Source organism: Patagioenas fasciata, chromosome 1 (genome assembly GCF_037038585.1).
Source record: "Patagioenas fasciata isolate bPatFas1 chromosome 1, bPatFas1.hap1, whole genome shotgun sequence".
Taxonomy (NCBI): domain Eukaryota; kingdom Metazoa; phylum Chordata; class Aves; order Columbiformes; family Columbidae; genus Patagioenas; species Patagioenas fasciata.
In genome coordinates, this window is record NC_092520.1 from 137,214,498 (window position 1) to 137,239,319 (window position 24,822).

Consider the following 24,822-nt stretch of genomic DNA (forward strand, 5'->3'; position numbering starts at 1 on the left):
TCCATAAATAAATGAAAGACCTGTTTTCCATAGGCTTTTAGTCACCTAAAGACAACTAATAACACAGGGAAACAAAACAAAAAAATAAAAAAATAAAAAGTGCCTTGCCTAATTCCCACTGAAATCAGGAAAAAATAGTTCTAATCTGTATCCTTCGAGATCTGCAATCAGGTAATTTACTAACATAGAATTTATTCTATTAAAAGCTATGTACTTTTCTCTGAACCAAACTCTGTGCACACTAGAGAAATAAAATTGTGCAAACAGCCTTAATTCTGGCATTTCCTAGCTCTTTAGTCCTAGTCTTTGCCTTCTTAAGAATATTAATTGACACAATCCTCATGCATGACAGAGAAGCTAACAGTGTTAGTAAACCATAAGATTTTACATTAATAGTGATAGAATTTTCATTCGTATTTATACTTTGCTGAAAAGTGTACTTGATTTCTACCTTGTTACCCTGAATGATCACCCTATCTGTCAATTTAAATCATTTTCTTTCTCTTCTTATTTGTCATACAGCTTTTATTCCTTCAAACATCTTTTTTTTCTGTTTTGATCATTATATACTTCTACAGCAAACCTCCACAACTTTAACTCTTTTCTCTTTTCCAAGATATCTGTTTCCTTATATTTCAGTTACTGGAGATCTAGTGTTTCATTTAATCTGCCTTTCTTTATAACTTTTGTTACCTTATTTAGCCCTTGAAAACATCCCCAGGGCATATTACCTCAGCGTCTTATCAGAACTGTAAGATTGAGGCTACTGTTCTGATGTGCAATATGCTATTACAGCATCTTCACAATGGCATCCTGAATATACCAGGTTAATATTTACCGATGTGCTAATGTAATAGTGACCTATCTGCCTCTGCTCCTCTCTGGGGTACTTTCTATCTATAGGGATGGGAATTAATGACAGTCTCTGTGCACTGCCTGATGTCAGAGCTGAGAAAGGTGTGAAGGGTATATAAGAGCCGTATTACTTGTCAGCAAGGAAGGGGGAAAAGGGATACTCCAGAGCTGGATGCAAGCGTGGAATTGTTGCATGCACCCCTCTTGCTAACACTCGAGTGCTTCTTCAGTTAGCTACCTGACCACTGAAAGGTAAACAATTTCCCTTTTTACTTACTTAAGATGCAGCGCAACAGATGTGCTTTCAGGAAAGCACAATGATTCTCATTATTAATCAATGGCATTTTTCAGCAACAGGCTAAGATAACTTCAAGATAGATTACACCTGGGACCAGAGTTTGAGATTGGGACATGTCAGAAATTGCAAACCGGAGATATGGGAAAGGATTGAAACTACTAGATGGAAAATGAACATTTACTCTCGAGAGCTATCTGTCTGAAACTGTGTTGTGTCACTTAGGGGTATCATTTTTTTTTACTCTAGCTGCTGCTGATTTAGGACTCGCTGGGCATCAGTAATAGGATATGCTGAAGAGTATTTGGGTTTGCTTTCAGTTTTGAATCATTATTCCTTTCAGAAAGTTTGGAAGCAAAGATGTGCAACCTAAAGCTGTCAATTTTCTTCATTGCACTTTCTGTCACTCTGAGCTGTTTGGAATCTACACCTATTGAGAAGTGAGTAATAAAAAAATCATACTTCTTTCTTTTTAGGAGAAAACATGTTCAGATTATTGCATGAATTGCTTTTGCTTTCATGTCTCAGATAATATCAGCAAAAATAGAACTATTCAATTTCACAAGCTATTTAGTTGTTTAGAGATTACTGTCTGTGGCTGATGATCTATCTGATGGTACTTCCAGGAGACAAGGATGGATATTGCCAGTAATGTCACAGAATACACTCTCAAGACTTAATGAGGAAATGCCAGAACAACCAGCAGCAAAAACAAAAAGGTATTGATTTTGTTTGTTTCTTCTAGTCATATCAGTTGAGATTAAATTATGAAGAAAACTTCATGTCAGTGATATTCTGTTACTTGAGACTCTGTGTCTGTTGTTTATTCTCAAAAAGAGCTTGAAATACGCTTCTTCTTATAAATAGAGCTATTCTGTAAGCATAAAGATCAAAGCATTCAGGGCAGAAAGTGAAATCCACAGAAAAAAAAATTTGCAAATCATGTAGCCACTTTACAATTATAGTGCTTTCATAAATGAGACAGGCTACAAATACATTACCTTCAGAATAAATGAGTCTTTTAAAAGGGCTTTCTTATTTAAATTTGTCACATTTTTAAGCCTAAAGGGGAAAAAAATTACCCTTCTTAATAACACTGATGCTCTGCTAGGATTGAATTATTTTTAAACCTATTTCCTGTAAGTAAGTAATACTTTGTTACAGAGTTAAATATCAACTTAATCAGGGGAAGAAGGAAAATAAGCCATTGGCTTTGATAAAATTTAATGAGTCTGAAATGCATTATGTTTACAAATCTATAAATCAAATTACAGGTAACTTTTTAAATTAATAAAATAGCATTTTGAAAAGTATTTGCAATTTGTACTAACAGATAAACATCACTGAACTATTCTGTTTATTGGGCTTTTGAGTGAATTTCTTTCAATGACAATTCTGTTACACACAGATTGAGTGAATATATGTGTCTGTATAGTTGCTTATTTTTTTCTCTCCAAATTTATATAAAAAAATGTTATATGACAATTTGGTTATCTCCCAAAATATTTTTGTAAGGGAGACCAAGTTCCCACATTTTTACACCTATTACTTTTTTTAAAAAATGTAATACTCAGACATAAGGCACCACCTTTATGCATGTGGTATGCCTTATCTACTTTTCTGAGGCCTTGGTTCACAACCTCTCACTGGGTGAACTGTCTCACTGAAGCACATATTCAATTAAAGGCTACAGATCAGAGAGCTGACAGGTATCATGGGTTCAGTCAGGCTAGACATCAGCTAGAAATCTAGTATCTTCCTGTAAGGACAGAAGTTTTAGATTTGGAGTGTCAGGGCCTGATTTTGTACCCTTAGCAAAAAAGAAAATTCTGCTGTCACAAAGAAATTGGGATTTCCATGAGAACCAGTTGCTGTTGGAACCTCATAGTTTAAAGGCTTGATTAAACTCTTTTTAAATCAATAGAAATACCCATGGAAACCTAAGAGAAGCTATAATCAAGACCTATCCAAACATTTCCTTTGAATACAATTACATATTTGAAATATTAAATGCTTAGAAATTGCTGACTGTTAGTCAATGAAGAACCAGTATAATACAGACATTTCTCTCACAATTGCTACACATTTGGATTCTTGGATTAATACAAATATCTCTAAAATAATAGATAACATTTTAGATAACAGATTTAGTCAATTTATGTACTTATTGGTAACTACTCAGAGTTTGAAACTAGGAAATTGTCACTCTTCACAGTAATTTTTTTGCTGCGAACTGTTGTCTACCTCATGCCACATCAACATGAAGAAATCCAAGAAAATTAACAATAACTCAATATGCAATCTCAGCCAGCATTTGTCTGAAGAAACTGATTAAAAAGAAATAAATAAATAACATGCCGCATTAGTTCTACAGAGCGTTCTGTAAATGGTCTGTTGGTTCAGACCATAAAATGATCTTTTTAGATATTGATTCTTCCACAGACACTCTTTAAAGTCTCATCCAGCAAATTATTATCTCCTACCACAACACCACTTTCAAGTTGCTGGTGTTTCGACAAAGATGTGGCTGCTTTCCAGTAGTGTAGAGATGTTAGACAGAGCAAAATCCTGATTGCTACTGAAGTCAGCAGAAGTTGGCAATGCCTGCCACCTCTCATAATATGTGGTGCAGTTGGGAGAAAGAGTGTCTGGGCTCAATCCACTTGATGTGGACTGAAAGGTTACTGTTTACTTCAGTGAGAGCAGGATGTGACTCTGTGGGAACAAGAGAACTAAGTGATGTTAGTGATAGTCATCATGTTAGTAATCCTCATAATATCAGCAAGAGCTCTAAATAGATTTAGAAGTTCAGCTTAAAGCTAAACATTTAGTCATTGTTTTCACTCACTGTCTTAACAATACTATCATTACAGGTTTTCTAGATGTCATAAACTGCTATGCAGAATATAAATAAAAATGACACATGACTGTTAAGGTCTTTGCATTAAAATAACTCCCATCATTAAAACTGATAATAGCATACAGCGCAAGATTTTTTTTCAGGTACAAAGTAGGTGGTAGGAAGATGGTAATGTTCCTGTATATGTGCACATATTAAAAGAACTCCCACATTAGCACAGCCCAAATGCGTATTAGAAGTGGCACACTTGATTGCTCATCATTTTACTTAATCTTGGCTCTTTTCCTGTTACCTTAGTAGTCACCACCTGGAGAAACGGAAATGCAACACCGCTACATGTGTGACACAACGCTTGGCCGACTTTTTAGTTCGTTCCAGCAACAACATCGGAGCAATTTATTCACCTACAAATGTGGGATCCAATACATACGGAAAGAGGGACACAGTTGGGCTTTTAAGCAGAGAACCCCAAAACAATGCACAGCTTTAAAGTATTAAAATGAATACTGAGCTTCAGTAAGAGCTTAGTTTTTAATGTATCAATAACCTCTTGGTCATTTATTATTTGTAGAGTCTTAACAGTGCCTTGTTTTCTGTGTGTATGTGTGGGTATGTGATTTATGTTCATCTTTTCACTATGCATGTACAATGACATGCATAGGGTATTGTTTCAACTCCATTAAGAACTCCAGAAACTTGCTTGTCTAATACCTTTGTAAAAAAAAATAAAGATATCACAATAATAAATGGAAATGTAATTGCAATAGGGGTTTTTTATTGTTATTAAAAAGTTGAAAAAGATAACCATAATGTGTATGTCTTTATAGTTGCAGTTCGGTAAGAGAAAGAAATTATTTAAGACCAACAAAAATCAGAATGCTAGCAGAAGTCCTAATGAAAGTAGAACAGAGGAATCTTTTGGTTTTGAAACACTTACAGTGTCTTATTTTGCACACTGAAGGAACAAATAGATAAGATGGCTGCATTGAACATATGATTATACCAGTTAATTGACTTTCCACCTCAACATGCATTAAGCAAGTAGAAGTAGTCTTGGAGCCCAGATTTCCAGATGTACAGTGTATGGAATTTTAAGAATTTACAGTTCTTACTTTAAGATGGTATCAGTAAAATGTAAGCATAATGAACACATGAATAAAAGAAAACTCATTTAACAAGCTGGCAAAAGCACCTGTCATTGGGTATTCCTTTGCTTGAACTAGAGTAACAAAGGGAAGAGAAGAGAAATAAAACCAATTTTTTTTTTAAAAAAGAGCAGTTCAAACATCAAAACGTATCATAGAGACAGGGTAAATTTGCCAACTGGCATACTTACATTGCTACCAAAATCCAAGAAAACTAGTTTAGAGATCAGCAGATCTTAATGGTAATTTGATGGTGTTAATTTCTCCTACCTCAAGCCAGTATCAGTGCAAATTTAATAAATGTGTTTGTTCCTTTAAATTGTTAAGAAAACTTTCATAGAGATGACATCCTATACCACAGCAATGGTTGCTTTGTCCATCATTTTCTCGGTCAAGAGTTCATTATCATCTGAAAAACATTATTGTCCAAATATGAAAAACATTCAGCAGAAGCTTAGTGCTGGAGAAGCAAATGAACTCTTAATATTTGCCTTTGGTTGATTGGTTTCTGTTATAAAGTATGCCTCAAAATATGAACATTTTTGCTAAGTTTAATGTTAGATTGCAAATTCCCTCCATTTCACAAATAGTACATGGGAATAAAAATTGTTGCACAGAATTTCTACTGTAAAGTGTTACTGATTACTCTCTTTGTTGAGGAAAGTTTCAACCATCATTAATATTCTATTGGTATTTATGCTGAATTTTGTTGAGAAAATCACTCAGATGGTATTAAACTTGTCTAATATTTCTGCCATCTTGAAATGCTTTACATTCAAGTTACTTTTGAGACAAGATGTATTATACACCCATTGTGGCTTCATTTGTTTTTCAGCTAGAATATTTACTTTTCAGAAAAGAAACAAGAAGGTGAGAGGGTAGCTCTGAAGTGTCACTGTGACCCTGTTTGTATAGAGGAGCAACCAGGTGGAGTCTTCACTGTGGGTGGATGCCAGTTTCTAGGCTGATCGCAACCTGAAATACATACAATGCTTCACGCATCAGCTTTCATTCTTTAAGCTACCATTTGACAAATCAAAACAAAGCACAGACTGTCTATGCATAGGTTCAGTGGAACTGTGGGCATTATTTTCTGCCTTATGTACTCCTGAACCTGATGGATTTGATACTAACATCTATTTAATATGTTTGCCCGATGTAGTAAATACTGAAAAATATTACTCATCTTCCAAATCAGTAGAACAACAGAGAGGGGTAAGAGACGTATCAATAGCTCAGAGGGGGACAATCTATCTCACTTATCTTTAGCTGCTTCTTGTCTAGCCAGTTGTCAGTGCTCTCCTGCTATTTGGTGGAGAAAGACAGCTGCTCCCAGTTCATCCCAGCTTAGACAATTATTTTAGGATGGGATGAATCACACTCTTGAAGTTGCCTCCATTCCCTCATTGATGATAGAGAGTGTCGAGACAATTACCTGAAAACGGGCATTTAACTTTATATATATATATATACATATATATATACATACATACAGAGAGAGAGAGAGAAATTTTGGTACAAAAGAACAAACAAACAAAATCAAACAACAACCACCTCAGGCTCCAAATCATCAGAGGGATCAGCTCTCATATTCTGAATACATTAGTTGATTCATCAGTTGGAGCATCTTGAGAAACTACCTACACTAAGACTTGTTTCCCTGTTTCCCCATAGAGAACACAATTCTGCTACCCTGCTCTGTAGTTATCATGACTGCACTTAGACCCCTTAGATAATAAGGATCTAGTCTTGGTAAGTCTGGTTATAAGGACAATCCTAAAAGAATGATCAAGGAAAAGATTGTATTTTAAAAGAAAAAAGAAAAAAAACCACACACACACACACAAGAAAAAAAAAAAAACAGGAAAAAAAAAAAGACTGCTACATGAACCCTAATTAAAAAACAAAAATTAAGTTCCTCTATGCATTTTTAAAAATCCCAATATGTATTTCTCTTGGATCTTTAGGGATGTAAATATTTTTTGAGAGTCACGTCTTAAATAGCTTTTGTTCTTTTTCAATTCATCTGGATGCCCTATGTCTTTCAGAGAATATGCAGCAAAACAAAAAATATGAAAGGGGAAAATCAAGAATGTAGACGATGTGATAAACACAGCTATATTCCCTTTAAAAATAAAAATATAAAATCTCTGGGTTTTAGTATCTTCTATTAAGTTGTTTTTAAAAGGAACAGTGTAGGGACATGATATTTAATTTCACTAAGTGATAGGGGGAATACTATAAGTCATCAAACAAGCAAAAGTAATGTAAAAGAAAAAAGAAAAGCTGATACGAATGTGAAAAATGTTTTAAATGGAGTAGTGAGCCCTAGGGTCTAATATTTCTCAGGAATTATGACAGCTTCATAAAAGACAGAATTTATTTTTTTCCTGATGAATAGAATTGAGGTAATAATTTATTTCAGTTTTAAAAGCCTGGGCTCAAACTAAGAAAGCACACAATATTCATGCAATATAAAATGCACTTTTATTGAATAGTAAAATTTGAATGAATAATTTCGATTTCTATTAAGAAAATACAAATATTTTTCAAACAAATAAGATTCTTGGTGAGAGCTTTAAACACTAGGTTGGCAAAGATTCCATTCACTTGCAACAAGATATTATTATTAGCAAGTCTGGATTTTCCTGAATGGTTTTCTAAAACTATTTGAAAGTTAATACATTGATATTATGAATACAATCAATTTCCTATAATGCACTATTGAATACCTTCAGTAGCTGCCATCTTCACTTTCTAGAATTATGCTCGGTTTGATTCAATTAGCTCAGTTACAAATATAGTTTGACAGTTAGGGTAGACTCTTTTTGTTCAGAGTTACAGGGTTAAGTAATTTTGTTGTCAAGCTTCATTATCTTATAGAAAAGGGACTGTTCCACATTGCTTTTGCAATGTAACTAGCAAAAAGCTATGGTTAGGTATGACACATCTCCTTGCCATATACCAAATATAAAAAATAATGGTTGAAGTAACATGAAACAGAATCTTTCTATGGAATGTGACAACTTCTGTTTGAATCATCTCACTGTTACCTCTATTCTTCCATGCTCAGAAAAGAATCTACACTGAAAAATGAAATGTTTTTGTGGAGCTGTGTAAGGTTCAATAATCAGAGGCAAACTCAGACCTGCAGCCCACCATTTATACTAAGCTTCAATTTAGGAACAAAGCCACCCAAAATCTGGATTCTCTACCAATTAGAAAAGTTGGTTTCCAGCTTCAATTCTATGAAAACTATATATCCTTAATTAGATCCAGTTAAGTGTTTCTCTAACTAAACCCTATCTTCAAATCAAAATGTTAAAAAAATTCTCAAGCTAGGAATCATACATGCCATCCAAAGTTGAAAGTCATGACATCAGAAGCTCACTAAAGAATAAGACGATGATAAGACAATAGTTGAAAGTGCTGTTCATTATGCAACAAATTTTCTCCTTGAATGCTAAAACATCTGAACAAAAAGAACACAATAGGGCTGATTTGAGTAACAATTATGCAATGAAGTCACTATTTCCTGGAAATGCTTTTATAAATACAAAATAAGTTTAATTATTCAAATTAGGAATCTCAGACCTGCACCTACTTTAAGAACATTTTTCCTCTACCTTAAAATACTCTTTTTTATCCAGCATTAGAGGCAGTGAAACTGTTTCTTATAGGCTATTTTACAATAACCTTACTATAAATTATTACTGCACAAGTAGCCTGAGATCTGCTGCACAACAAATGGTGACACCAAGGGTGATAGAAACTGATTGAATTGGATTTCTTTAGTCCCAAGTTTTGATTAGTGTATCATCTATGTGGTGGGTTGGGTTTTTTTTATTTGTTATTCAAAAGGACTGAAAATACTGGGACGTATTAAAATAATTGGAGTTGTGCTAAATAGTTCATTACATGTGTGAACCAAAATAGTTGGAATCATTTTGGAATGAAATGCCACTCAATACGATTAAAATATGGTTAAAACCAGAGGCTTCTTATTATTTACACTGTCAACACAGGCAGACCACTTTATTCAAACAGAATTAGTCCTTATACATTAAGTAGTCCCTTTGAAAGTGGTCAAAGTGGGACTCACCTGCACTAAGGGCATTGTATAAAGATGTAATCAGTCTGTGATTTTCAGTCCAGCAGTGAAGAAGCTGAGCTACTTATCTCTCAGAATATGGGTCATTTTTAAACACCATTCTGGGATGAGCTCATTACTGTATTGCATATAGAACTAGCTACGTAACAGAGTAAATTTTTGTTAAAGTTTTTTGTTTGGTTGGTTGGTTGATTGGTTTTTGTTGTTGTTGTTTTCTTTTGTTTTGTCTTTTTACAGTGGGAAGGGAGAAGGGGCAAATAATATCAAGGTTGCAAAATACTTCAACCATTTGTCAAAGATCAGTAAGCAAATGGTAGCAATTTTTTGTTTCTAAATTGTCTGCAGTGTTACTACACAGAAAGGAGAGAGAAAAACTAAGATCCTGGGACAGTATATTCTTTTTTTCAGAGAAAATACAGATTTGAAGCAGAATTAGAGAGTGGGAGATGTGTGAGTGGATCTCAGGAGGAAAGACTGCCTCGCTGCTCCAAGCACCACTTCAGATTTCAAGATGACCACATAGTGGTATTAAAGAGATCAGGAGGTGCTACCTACACTATAACAAAGATTTTCACATCCAGAGCAAGTTAGCAGGACCAACACTTTCTGGTCCTGTTTTGGACACAGTGCTTACAAAGACGCTGTTGGAGCACGTGGCCATCTCCTGGGCTTCTTGGGAGCTGCTGACTTCCTAACCAATCTCAAAAATTAGGCTGGCTCCCCAGCACTTGGTGCTTCAGGCATCTGCATGCAGCACATCCCCTGGGGCTGGTTTTGTTAAACTGGATTCAGACATCCTGCAAATTTCCAGGAGGAGGCATCAGTGCTGCTTGCAACTGCAGGATAAGGTGGTAATGTGCACAACGGGGCTAGCAGAGCCTGTGGAAGCCACAGTACATCATCTGGTTTTTTCCTAACTTCTCCTTTGTTTTTCTGAGATTAATCCTGCATATCCTTCCTTTTTGACACAAACCTATTGAGCAAAGACTTTCTAACAGCACTATTCTCGAATCTATAGCTACTTGTTGCTAACTCACTTTTTTTTTTTTTTTTTTAAGAAAACCCTTTCCCAAATTCAAAATCAAAGTTGCCACTAATTTTTCCCAAAAGTTCTCTTCCTAGTATATTACAGCAGGACTTTCCTGAGACCCTTTGCACCCACTCCACCTGCTAACACGCGGCTTACACAATGAGGACTAAACCAAACAGATATAAGCATGTTTGGAAGAGACCTAATAAAAGTGTCATTAGATGAACCCAGAGAATGTAAACAGTAAAGAAACCAAGCATGGTGCTACAATTTATTTCTGGAAGCGAAAAAGTTTGTGTTTTTCTCATTACTCATTCAGTGTTTTCTCAGCTCGAATCCAGGCAAATGAAGCACAGCACTGACGGCATCACTACCAGTACTGTAAGCATGAACACACTGAGGGAGCCTAATGTAGCATAAAGCTACCAGACAATGACATCTGGGATGGAGTGATTGCAGAAGTCTGCTTCATCCTAAAACTCTTAGTCTTCCTTCCACACCCTAGCAATGTAACTTGTGTGAATCACCACTCACAGCAGTGAACAAAAGTAATTAAAAACCCAGCTCTTTCCACATTTTTGACATTAAACAATTGGCACAGGAGATTAATGACTCTGCAAAATTATTTCCTTCACCCTCAGTATTGTTTTCAGCTGATTCAGCCTTGATGTCTGAAAGGAAGCTGCCCACATAACCATCCATTGCCCAGTTCAAAAGGAATCTGCACAAAAGTTCTAACAGTGTTTTTCCAGAACAGTGTGCTGCAAAACTGACTCCATAAAATCAAGAGAGAAATCACCATCCCTAGCAGGGTATACATGTGTTCAGGTGTCATTCTGGCAGACACAATAATTCTGTTATATTTTTCCTCTCACTTATGGGATGCTGAACTAAACAGAGGCCTAGCTGTCATCTTCTTGCACTTCCCTAATTTCACCACTTTTTGCATCCCAGAATCTTCAGCAAAGATACTGCCCCACAAATCATCATAAATAGGGTTTGTGCTACAGAACTTCCCAACAGTTTTTCCAGAAAGATCACTCCCACTGTAAGGGATGTTTCCTTTCTCATTCCAGGCCACAACATGGGAGAACCTGTACTACAAATGCCTTCCTCTGTCCTGCTGGAGGTTACAGGCTGAGACTCTAGGAACGGCTGCTTGATCCAGGAGTCCTACCACAGGCAAACCTCCTCTTTTTAGGCACTGCTACTTTCCAGCACGGCTTTTGTTCCAGTTTAGTTTTGTTTATTTATTTGTTTCTTTTCCCCTTCTTGTCTTGGAAAATTCTGAAAGGAGGGGGGAGGAGAAGAAAAAGAAAAAGAAAAAAAAAAAAAGAAAAACAAAACCAAAAACAAACCAAACACAGAAATCATGGCTTTGAAAACAGTACAACACAATCAGCATAAGCAGCCAGAGGAAAAGATATCTGAATGTTTTTCAAGGCTGTAGACAGACACAGATTTAAACAAACAACAGACTCAGACTCTCAGTCACAAGGAGAGGGTGACTTGAATGCTATGCAGAAACAACATGGATTCATCTAATGACCACACAAGGCAAAGTGAGACAGGAGAATTTTCCAACACCAAGGTAAAAAAATCCAAAACCTTGAAACAAAATGGTACATACGTTTTTGTCACTTACCAAAAAAAAATCTTGCTCAAAATCTGCAGAGATTTTCAGAGACTTACATGAAAGCCTTCAAACTTAACAAATCTGTACTCTCCTCCAAAAACTTTTCACCATATATTCAGGTATCTGTTTCATAATACATTTAGTGAACTAGGGAGCAAATCTCCTTTCTGATGTGATTTTTCAGAATAGAAACATTTTTGTTAAGATCACTATCAAATCTGGCAGAACAAAACCTGACTAGAATAAGAAACACTGGTAAACTAGGAAATAACTTCCGAGTCAATTCAAAATCCCAAAACAGGGAGGTTTCAGAACTCTTACAGTACTAAGAAGAGCGAAACTGAAACTTTGTGAAAGTTCTGCAGCAAGGCAGCAGCAACGATCCTTGGCATACAGACCATTTCATTGACATTCTGTATATGTCTGTACACATCCACATGTGCATCACAGCACTGGGAAAAATTGTGCAGCTTTAGGTAACATGAATTTCTCTGGTTTTCATTAGTGAGATAACACATTGAAGTTCCTCATTTCTGCTGACCTTCAACTGATTAATCCAACTGTTTAGTATGTTTAAAAGTATTTCCAGAACTAATATAAAGATTATGTTTTATCTTTTTGACAAATTCTTTTCGTCAAAATATTTTTTAATGAATGCCAAAAAGATACAAGTATCAAAGAGTTTGAAATCAGTACACAGATTATGATACGATCTGAGAAATGGGAAAGAATGAGTTAAGAAGCATAATTTACTAATATTGTGTTTGTTGGCCTTGCAGGTCAAGTGGGAAAAATGTAAAGATAGCATGATGAAACTCAGGAAGCACCTAATCAGTAGCCTGGAAAAAACATCCGAGAGACATGAGTGAAAATAGAGAACAGCTAAGGTAAAGGGAACACTATAGGTGGTAGAGCTAACTTTTGCATCTTTTGACACCAAAATGCACCCCTAAGATTCACACCAGCCCAAGAACTTGACACATTTGTCTGACTCTCAGAACTCAAAGATCATAAGCTTTGAACAGGTCATCTACGAAGGAGATAGTTTTATCCTAGAGGTGAAAATCTCAGTTTCTTCATTTAATCATCGTATTAAGTAATGAGTCTGAGTAAATACGGCAAGATTTAGCCCACTGCTACTATGTGTCTGTGGAAATAATCAAGATTGTGCAGGTTTTAAGAAATTCTTTTCTGTACCCTCTATTCAGAAACTCAAGCAAGAGACTCCATTGAGATCAATCAATGGTCGTAAATTTTACTGCTCACGTATTACACTATATTTATTTATATCCTGAAAGGGACTGGAAATTGGGTATGTGACTAATGCTAAGGTTATAAATTGCCCAGAGAAGAAATCTAAACATAACTCTGAACTTCCTCCTCATCCAAACACATCCATCACATTCTAATAATTCAAAGTGCAGTTCTAATCAAAAGTGATGTGAACTTTTTTTTAATTCAGATATCTGCATCCAATTCATATTCACTTTACAAAAATGAGATTCTTGAGTTTGTTGAGTTGTAATATTAGAGAATTAAAGAACTAGAGAACCAGCACAAATCACTGTGACAATAGCTTTTCTTGTGTTTTCCATATCCTATAGAAACTTTTTTTCCCCCTCAAAGTTTGCATAATACTGACATAAAAATATCCACTAAATGAGCTGGCACAGACTTTTAATTTTTAAACTCTTAATTTTACATGCTGGGTGCTCCTCTGTGCCTCAGAATTTTTGTCTGAAATATCTCTTTGAAAAATGCCTCTTGTTTTGAACTGACAAAGATAAGTTGGAGGCAAGACCTAAAGAAATTCTGTACCTGCCTCATTGATTTCCACTGTATTTCTCTCTCAAAACAGAAATGAACACTGCCAGCTATTTCACTGTGGCTGAAAGCAGGCACATAGGTATAAAAATTACAATGGTGATCTGGGAATCTGTTGATAAAGCCATTTATTTTGGGTAACATGTTTTGCTATCACTAGCAGCTTGGATTGCCAGGGCACTGTGGAATTCTCCCTTGCAAAAGACTAAGTTTGATATTCAAATCCACGTGAGTGTTCAGAGAGGCCAGTTGGTCAGATCAATTTTTTAAAACAAAACTGATTAAAAAGTCATGTACATCAGGTACAAGCTGAAGTTTACATACAAAGCAAGTCCCAATAAAGCCCAAGTCTACAACCATAACATAAAGCATGAATATTTTTCTAAGGATATATCACTCATTGTCACCCAGTAACATTTTCTGCTTAACCTTTTCTTGTACCTCCCTGTGTCAGTCACTCTTTAAGCCTGTCTACTTTTACCACACTTTCCAGTTAATGCTTTTACTTTTTCACATGAAATGCTTTTGCTTTTCAATGCATTAAAGGGTATTGTTGCAGCCACAGAACATTCCTACTGCACTTACATTTCCCCAATATGCAAAAAATGATACTAAGACACACAGTAAACATTTCTTGAAATATTAGCATTCTGCACACAACCCTTCACCTAAACATTGCATTCTACAAGAGTTGGCTGCAATCTGTCTTTCCCTCCTCAACTGCTTTTATCCAGTGCTCTCACTGGAGTGCTCACTGAAAAGGCAACGTAGGAAGAGGTTAGTTTCAGCAACACACCTGCACATGGACAGGAGACCTTGTATGATAAAGCCATGTGTATAACTTGATACATCCTAGTACCAAAGGTACTAAAAGGAATAGAAAGAGAAGGACTCTCATGAGGGTAGAAGGAATAAGAGTAAGTTCTCTCTCAGTTCTTTTTGGAGCAGTGTATTTCTGAACAGAAACACACAGGAGAAAATTGAGAACAAGAAAGTACACCGTGTAGGTAGGACACTTGGGTAGGTCACAGCAGCAGCTCTGCTCTCCCTGAGCTTCCCTTTTTCCCTCAAGTGTTAGAGTAGAGGAAGGTAGTTCTCAATCAACAGTAGGACCAGTCAGGCTCCACTGCACCTATTGTCTCCAGATCTGAGTGCAACCAAAAAAGGACATAGTTGTGAGGCAATTAAGCGGGCAGAAGCTGGAAAGGGGCAGCACAAATCCTAGTGGAGTGGACGCTTCCTATCACGAGAACATCAGCAGGCGGTGTCGGTGTGTTGACTCACAGCACAGAAGAGGAACTCAGTGGAGGAGAGGAAGAGGCCATGGTAAATTAAATCCAGACTGGTAACAGGACCTTTTCTTCAGGTGCAAAATTCCTTCTTCAGCTCTGTTATGAAGGCCTCTTCTCATGTCTTTTTCTCCCCCTCAGCTCCTGCCTCTCATCATGGTCTTTGGTCAGCCAGCCCAGATCTACACAGCACCAAATCCTGTCAAACCTTTTGTTCTCCAGTACTGGCATGGATCCTGCTCTCCTGTCCATCCCAACCTTCTGACCCCCATGTTGTTCTAGGGGCTAAAGACAGCTGTCTAGCTATTCTGTATCTTGGTATATACACGGTACTTGATCAGTGCCACCTGGAATGGGATTCTGCTGCAATCAGTTCCTACTGCCCAGGGAATCAAAAGAAAACAGAAGTGGCCAAACCGGCTGGGCACTTGAATATTACTACACAGCTAAAGCCATACATGAATGAAAATGTTATATTCCAAAGGAAAAAGAAAAAAAAGTTTTTTAGTAAAGCACGGAACAGCATCTGTTTCCACAAATGAAACTTAGTCATAATCGGACAGGTAATAATTTCTCTGAGTCTATGCTATTATGAGAACGTGCAAGTCACTTCTGATGGCAAGGTAGAAGGGACCCAGTGCCCTCATCACATCCCCACTAGCAGAACACATCCCTTCCTCCTTTCTATCTCCACATCATCAGCACACATTCAGCTCTTCATTGGCAAGCCATGGGGTATTAATTGCCTTCCACACTCACCCTTGCTCCAGGCTGCACCTGATAGATGAGTTGGAGCTGGCAGTCTAAGAGCTGCAGTCCCACACTGATTTCTGAGAACCCCAGTGCTGCCCAGAGAGTATTTCACTCCTCCCACACCCGAGTCCACTCTCTCCAGCAGAGCAGCAATGTCCAAGTTCAGTGTTCAAGCTGCTCTTCTCACTTTCAAAGAAAACTTAGAGATGAAAGCAGCAGTGAGATCAGGAAGACAGCCAAGTTTTTTTGCCCTTGAAAGGAGGTGGTCACACATGGTGAAAGATAAAATGAGCAGAGAACTCCTAAGGAAATACATTCATCCTTGTATCTCCTCTAGACATTAGTCAAAAATTCCACAATTTGGGCAGCAAGATACCACTTTCACAATCCTGAAGTAAACATTTTGTGCTTTTTCAACACAAATAAAGGACACCTTCACACAAGAGCATATACATTGCCAAGAAGAAGTGATGAGTTGAGGTTTCCTCTCACTAACATAAATGTATAAAAGAGTCAAGTACTTTCTTTACTTAGTGCCAGAAATGCCCTCAGAATTAATACAGTGGCAACTTCTATAAGCAACAGGTTAGCAAAGAAGGCAAATGCCTGTACTTAAATCAATTTCAAAGACAGATACTGAGACCATGAATGAGTTAATATATACATATATATTTGTATACATTTGGGCCAGTTGCAGTAACACCTATAGGTAACTCTTGCAAATCAGCAGGAGGGCACTTCCACAGAATGCAACCTTTGGAAAACGGACAAGACAAGGGAAAAAAGCTTGTAGAGCAGGAAGACTGTTTTCTCCCTGAGGCCACCCCTAAATCGGGGAAAACTGAGTGGGAGAAGCCTGGTTACCTACCACTTTCACTTGAAAATTTCAGCTGATGGCATTATTGTAGGCTACAAAGGGAGTGAAAGACAGGGACACCTTCACATTGTGAACCCTCTGCCCAGAAAATACTTCCAGGTAAACGACAAAGCAGAGGGCAAGGCACGCTATAATTCACAGCGTGCATACAGTTCACCCACCAGGGTACAGGGATCCCCACTCTGCTTTGCATCCTTCCTTCCACCAGGAGAGCAGTCTGGAACTGTCCTCCCTGCTTCTGCAGACACAGGGCTGACGTTCACTCTCTTGTTCCAAGTGATGAACCACCCCACATGGGGTCACCAGTTTCAGTACGTGGTTGCCACATGTCATGCTCAGCAGCTTTGTAATGAAAAAAAGACAACCTCAAGGATGCTGGACACATGTTCTGGCTGCCAGCACATCCCAAAGTCCGTATCTTCACTACTGCTACAATCGAGGCTGACAAGATTAGACAAATATAGGTATATGGAAAGCACTAAGTGAACTCTTATGTACACACAAGCCTATTCCTCTTTTGTATTGGTCCCTGATCTTGCACTGAACAACCAGCTAACCGCACTCAGAAAATCAAAAAAGCTATGCTACCCAGTAGGCAGGTGCTAAGATGGTTGTGAATGTAGAAAAGTTCTCCTTTGTTACCATTGTGGCTCTGTTCTTCAAAGACATAGTCTTCCAAGCCTTCCATTTTTGTTCAATTGGACTGATTCATTGAATCAAGTTTTCTCACTGAACTAAGAATATGGTTAATAACAGATTTACTAAAAATTAACAAACTGGCTCACTATATTAAATATAAGCAACAAGAATCAACATAACTGATTAATAAGAGCCAAGCTGTATTAAATACAGGACAAACAATAATTCTGCAGATGTTCATGTCTTACAAGTTTTACATGAACAAGAACCAGCACAATTAATAGAAAGGCTGAGCTGGGGGAGAGCAGGTAGGAAATAATATTGCTACTGCTGTAAAATGCTTTTAGCCACTGAATAATCCAGTCACTGCAGTGACACTCCTTTGTTTTGTAAAATACATTAAAAAGTAGCAAAACACTACCAAAACAAAAATAAAAGTGTCAGGAAATTAAATAGAACAGTGGAAAGGGCTGAAAAGTCCTGCAACTCAGTACTGTGGTGTGCATCATTTATGGGGGATGTGAGGAATGGAAATAACTGTTAATATTATTCATGTTTGCAAGCTTACATTAGACACAGGGAAAAAAGGAAAAGAAGGAGGGAGAGGCGAGGCGAGGCGAGGCGAGGCGAGGCGAGGCGAGGCGAGGCGAGGCGAGGCGAGGCGAGGCGAGGCGAGGCGAGGCGAGGCGAGGCGAGGCGAGGCGAGGCGAGGAGAGGAGAGGAGAGGAGAGGAGAGGAGAGGAGAGGAGAGGAGAGGAGAGGAGAGGAGAGGAGAGGAGAGGAGAGGAGAGGAGAGGAGAGGAGAGGAGAGGAGAGGAGAGGAGAGGAGAGGAGAGGAGAGGAGAGGAGAGGAGAGGAGCACTAGGCAATGAAATGTTAATTGAAGTTGTATATGGTTTTTAACAAAAACTATACGAAATCATATGAAAAGTAGGTGAATTGTAATAGAATTTTTCAGTGCACACTCTGGAGAATAGCAAGACATGCCAGAGGCTGTTTATACCCTGAAAGGTACAAAGATGAGGGAAATTCAGAATGGAAGGGAAATTCAGAATGGAAGGGAAATTCAGAGGATATAGAAAGTGCTAATCAGACAGTTCATGAGTAATTAACTAAGATGAAGAAATACACTGAAGTAGACCATGCTAAGCTCTGGAAACCAGAAAAAAAGATGGGACAAGTAGCACTGCAGCCAGACAGGATTCCAAAATAATTTGTACCAAACAACAGAGTACATCATCCTCTGCAAACTTAAATAGTAATGATGGGAGCTAAAGAGTTCTGTGCTATCAGGAATATAGTTCTGAATGTGATGGCTCTTATATTGGGGAAAATAACAAAAGAAACCAGTCAACATCATAAGTAAAGGCAAAAACTCCTCCACAACAGTGCCCAAGGCAACTGGAAGTGAACATACCTGTTCCTTAAATCTGAAATGCTCACGTCCCACGTGCAGAGTTATATACTCTTGTAACAAGAGATTTACATCACAAGAATGCCAACAGAGTTTAATCTTATGACTCAGACCATTTGAGTGAAAAATTATTCTTGATAGAAATAACTTCATACTTTTTATTTCAGGTAGTGATTTCGTTCAGATCTAACAAGCAACACTAACTTTCAGATGAAATACAAAATTAAAACTGGGCAGTTTCTTTCCTAGTTGGTATCTGTTAAATTAATTGTCTAAGGACATCAATTCTCTTTTTTCAAATTGAGGCATTTACAAAGTGACAAAATCTTCAGGGTTTCCTCCCAAACCCTCGTGCTTCAGTTCAGATAAAAAATTAGCCTCTGTTTTACTCTGAGGTCTTTTGGAGAACTTAAGTTAACTCAGCAAGTCCTTTAGGAGAAATTCTATCAATTTTAGATATGTTTGTGTATTTGTAATTAATGCCATGAATTTTCATTAAAAGCTTTTGGTTACCATTTACCTTGGAATGAGTTTATTTAGAGATAGAATCTTAGCAGTAAAATTCAAGAATATAGCGGATTAAGCTGCTGTCGTACATCTTTGTAGCACAGAAATGACACTTCCATGATAATGCTGTGCTCTTAGGATGCAGATGGAAGCAACAACAACGGGCTATTTTCATCACAAATAAAAGTAAATTGTAAAAGTTAGTGATGTTGAGATATTGTAATACCATTCTCTTTTTACAACACTCTGAACAATCAATATTTGTTGATATTACTACAACTAGCTCTTTCAAAAGCAAAGGCCTCTTTGAAAAGATAACTAATTGCACTGGATGCCTAAGTTGTGAATTAACTTTCAAGATAATATAAACCATGGCCAAGTAATAAACTTCATCAAAGCTGATTATTTGAATGCTCAGTGCATCTTGGGCTTTCCAGTTGCATATGAACTTCACACATTCATAGTACATGTTGAACTTCTATTTTGTCTAAATGGAAAATGTTCTAAGTCTCACCATCAAACAAAATAAAGGACCATGGTCACTGTGACCGATAATTTAAAATGAAATTTCTCCTGCCCCAAAATATAGACATTGAGACTGTACTTCTAATTACTTGGCAGTAATATTAACTACCCACATTCAAGGCGTTAGTGCTCACAACGGCTTATTAGGGCACTCAATGAAAAAGTGAGCAAGGGCAAAGTCTAATTGGCTTTGCTTCCTGCTAGAAGGACAAACTGAGCTGAAAAATTCTGAATACCACTGAAGTCAGAACTGAAATTCACAGGAGCTGTGGATGCTTAGCACCTGTCAAAAATGGGTCATTTGTTAAAGTTTGCATGTCACACTAGAAATAATGAATCCACTTTGTTTAGACCAGGACACAAGAACTAGTTTATCTTTAAAGTAAAAGTGGGAAGGGAAGGGGAAAAAAAAAAATTTAAAAAAAAAAAAATTTAAAAAAAAAAAAAATCAAAGGAATCAAAGAAAACTCTGCTGAACAGAATGCAATTCCCCAAATACCCAAATCAACATGTTCTTATACATAATAGTTTACTGATGAGAAGTCTATATTTCTTTACTATTCATTCTGCATTCAGTTCTGCCACAGCTACAACCCTGCTCTCACTGATGCTCCTTGTCCTTCCTCAACCCTAACATTGCTCCATGTTGGGTGTACTTTTCCCACCCTTATTGAATTCTTCATGTGATTCCTTTTCTTTTTCAGCCAGGTAAGAGATAAGGTGCACAGAACAACTGCTAATTTGTGTCTTCCACACCCTTTCTAGGCGAAAGCCTTATTATTGGGAGGTAAGAATAATGGCACAATCCTTCAATATCATGTTGAAATCTTCTAGGCTTCTACTCCAGGAGAGAAGAGATTGGGACAGTTTACAAATACTGAAGTGTTTCCTTTGGACCAGCCTAGAATTTATTAGTGGGCAGGAATATTCTTCCTGCTCAGAGGTAGGTTCCAACATTGAACAAACTTTCGTATCACCCCATGGAAAAGAGAAGGCAAGAACTACTCATTCCATGAAGAATCTCACAAAGTGCTACTGAGACCAAACACTACCACTGAATACTTGAAACACTTGTATGTCAGGTTAGATACATGATAGCTGGAAGTATAATTTTGATTATATATTAATTAATTTTCTTTTTTTTTTAATACAAAATACCTTTCATTCAAGCAAAATATGCTTGATACCTTTTACTGAGTCATCTGAATATGAATATGCTTTCTCTATATTCACATGTGCATATAGACAGGCAAAAACTGAGAACACTTGTAAAATTATTTATATAGCTTGTTAACTGACTGAATTTGCTGAAAACCACAAGAAAATATTAGAACAAAATTCTATAACTAAACATCCATACATTGAATGTTAATACAACTTCCCAACAAATCCAGCAATAACACTATCAGCACTAGCTAACTCTAAAACCAGATCAACTAGCAAAAACTGAGTCCCAACTCACTGAAGGGAAAGCCTCATCCCCATCTGTATTTAAAATAGTTGAGGGTGGTAAGTTGAATATCTGAGTTTTCTTCCTGTCTGTGTGCATGTTGGTCTCTTCTCCCAAAGTAACAAGAGATAGTCTGAGAGGAAATGGCCTCACGTTGTGCCAGAGGAGGTGCCAGATTGGATATCAGGAAAAATTTCTTCATGGAAAGCGCTGTCAGGCACTGGAACAGGCTGCCCAGGGAAGCGGTGGAGTCACCATCCCTGGAGGTGTTTAAAAGGAACATGGTTTAGTGGTGGACTTGGCAGTGTCAACAGTTGGACTCTATCATCTTAAAGGTTTTTTCCAACCTAAATGATTCTGCAATACTATCATTCTGTCATTCCTGTGGAATCCTTTCAACAGTCATTTATACTCACATTTCTCCATTTTTCTCCCATTTTAAGTTGAGTAACCAACATGCATAGCATTCATATAAATACATAGCTGCTTTCTTTTTAACCACACTTAAACATCAGCAGACCCAGCTGAATTTGGGGCCTGTTATGGATTTCTGTATACATGATTGTTATCGGCATGAACTTTACAGGGCTTCTTTAAAAATTAAGGCTGAGGGTTTTTTTGGTTCACAAAAACAGAACATGAGGAAAAGTTAAAAGAAACAAAAAATTAAGGTACTTTTGCTTTGACTCTTCCTGCCAATCACAGTAAATTCTGGTTTAGTAGGTGTTCCCTCCTCTTTTCCTCCTGAAAAAACTGAGAGATGCATGATGCATCAGCACTCCAGTAAAATGTCGTTCTGACAGTCTACTGTCACTTACAGCTAGAAATACTCTTTCCTGCCTGAGGTTTTGAGCAGGATTCATGCAGCCAAAAAGGCTGCAGGATTGTAGGAAACAAGTGTTTATCACTGAATTTATTATATCGTTTGTTTGATCATCAGTTACCTTTGAGTAGCCTTTCTTCACCAGAGATACACCTGGAATTGTAACCCTAAAGTCCATGTGGGCAGCAATAACAATCATTTTATTTATATGACTTTTCCAATACTCTTCAGATGTTCAGAACTGATATCACTATCTTTCATTTATTCATTTATCAGCAGCATTATCTGGCTAGGTGGCTTATTTCCTAAGACAAACTATTAAAAAAAACATTTCTAAGAGTGTATGCTGTGGTAAATCGCATTTCTAAATTGACCTAGATTTGACATATTTGTATAATGTGATGTATCTTTTACAAAACATGATAAATTCCTCCTCAGAAAAATGTGTTTATAAGCAAGAGCCTTAGGGTGCCCAACAAAGTCAACAAGCGTCTTTCCCTTGATTTAAAGCACACACTTCTCTTATTCTCTACACTAAAATGGACACTGCTTGCTGTGTCAACATAGCAAACATCCACCAGAATACAGTGAAGTGTATGAAACAGCATGTTTATTTGTAAAAATATCTTTAAGAAAAAAGGCTTGTTTACAGATAAGAAAAGGCCAAGGAACAGTCTCCACTTTCTTACTGCTTAATTTGTGTAACTTTAAAGGGTACTCTACCTAAATAAGGTAAACGCTGTAAGAATTGGGCTGCAAAAGATGTATTATTTAGTGTCCTTGAGTTTTTAAAAATCATATATTTTAAAAAAGGAAAACTACAGATCATTTTAAACAAGAAATCTGCTTCTTGACTTTGTAAACTCAGATGGTTTGCAGCCAAAAGAACTGCGCTGATTTACACTCCTGTCTCAGTCCTTATTTTTGTAACCAGTAAATTCAGTGGGATTGTGTATTTATGCAAGAATATTTTCCAAAACTCTTAAAAACAAATGCAAAAAATGGCTGTAACTTGAAAGATGTTTTTCAAATGTGTATTTTCAAAGCTAATGTCCTTATTATTCATACTTACATAAGGCCACATTTTCTGATTCCCTATAAGGCAATTGTTAAGGTCATGGTTACTCTGTCAAACAAGGTTTTGATTTTAAACCTTGACCAACATATTTATAATTTTATGAATTCTGCCCAGAAGATAGGGCCATCCTGACCTTTTCAGAGAAATTATATGACAAAGGAGAAACCAATTCTGATAGCTTCCTGCTATTAGAAAAAAACTAGTGTTCCAAAAACTTGTGATCAAATTGAGCCTCTCATGCACCAGCAGAGTTAAATGACAGCATCTGTGGCAAAATGAATCATTAAAAGGCACTAACGGAAAAAATATTGCAGAAGAGTTTTTCCCCTCTGCAAATGATTCATAAATCTAATAGGGAGGGAGGGACAGAGGAAGGGAGAAAGTAAGTTCGTTGTACAGTTCAAAAGAGGGCAGAAGAAAAGAAGTATGCTTTTCTTTGAGAACCCCTGTTAACTTTTTGATGGGTAGTTGTATACAGGCTATACCCATTCAGAAAATGAAATATTGCTTACTGTGGTGATTATTGCAGAGCTTAGGATAAATTAATTTAACATGCATCATTTTCTCCTCCACTGAAATGCTATTGACAGATCAGTCTGAGCAGAACTCCTGTAAGATGCCAGACCTCTAGAACAGTCTTCCTGCAAACAAACACCAAAGAGACACCTGTCATTTTCCTCTACATCAGACTTGCCAGAGACTTCAGACAGGCAATATTCAGCCCTCATCATGTCAGAATTAGGATCACCATTCATACTGGAATTAATACGACAACCCTGCAATGACACAATAACTAGCATGAGGAAGGGAAGCAGAATCTGGCTGTTATGGTCTTAACTTCAAATGAATCTCAGAGTTTGTAGGAGAGCTTGTAAACTACAAGAAAGAGGACATATTTGACTTGCTGTGTGAAATATGAACTAGTCTGAGACAATTCTAAAACTGTCTCATTTTAGTAAATAACTGAAGCATTTCTGAAGATTTTTATGAAGTTGGTAAGTGTAATTGTCCTTTCAGCCTTGGTCTTTTGCTGTTGGATTAACGATTTGTCAGACTTACTAAAACATTTTTTAAAATAATGACCTTAAACTGTTGTGGGGTTTTGTTGTTTGTTTGTTTCTTCATTTTGTGTGTCAGTGTATGATAAAGACATGCAGAGCTATCAGACCATGCACAACTTGATATTGTTCCAGTGATAATTTTGTTTTGTGGAGTTCAAGAGTTGACCTCATAAAGTATGTGGCCTATAACTATCCTGCAAGAAAACTACAGTCACTACAGAATATTTCTATCATGTCTGCAAACAGCCAGAAGCATGTGGTACCAATGTCATGAAGTCCTCAGATACAGTAAGTTGAGATAGGGTTACCACTCTGTACAGATGAAAAGGAGGTCGCACACAAAAACAACAGGATATTGTCTTTGTTCCATTCCTTAGTCTGAATGACCAAGGATGATCAAGCTCCTTTTCCAGAACTACAAGTCATAGTGTGACTTCTTGCTATCACCTGTAAAGCATTTTGAGATCCTGAGGTGAAAGTGGCCTCAACACACCATAGGAATAACTGACACAGAACAATGTAAAAACCAGAATAATAAATGGGTTATGTGGTTCCATTTAAGGTATGTCTATTTTATAATCATGATGCTATTAAATACGATGGTTTAGACTGCATCCTCTTAGTCTGGAAGTTTCTCAACCAAACACGAT

At 37.1% G+C, this 24,822-nt stretch overlaps 2 protein-coding genes across 3 annotated transcripts in view; one reads left to right on the forward strand and one right to left on the reverse strand.

Annotated features, from left to right (window-relative positions):
- LOC136102954 (solute carrier organic anion transporter family member 1A2-like) overlaps window positions 1-24,822 on the reverse strand; it is a 71,170-nt gene that overhangs the window by 39,403 nt on the left and 6,945 nt on the right. The window contains exon 1 of one of the 2 annotated variants that reach the window (XM_071815654.1): window positions 16,837-16,900. The exons of the other annotated variant lie outside the window; for it this stretch is intronic. The gene's annotated coding sequence lies outside the window, so the exon portion shown is untranslated. Of the gene's footprint in view, window positions 1-16,836; window positions 16,901-24,822 lie in introns of those variants that run through there. 2 annotated transcript variants of the gene reach the window in all.
- Window positions 1,011-5,475, forward strand: IAPP (islet amyloid polypeptide). The gene is made up of 4 exons (XM_065862690.2): window positions 1,011-1,107; window positions 1,494-1,590; window positions 1,777-1,869; window positions 4,308-5,475. The coding sequence occupies exons 2-4, from the start codon at window positions 1,511-1,513 to the stop codon at window positions 4,498-4,500; spliced, it is 366 nt and encodes a 121-aa protein (XP_065718762.1). The 5' UTR covers window positions 1,011-1,107; window positions 1,494-1,510; the 3' UTR covers window positions 4,501-5,475.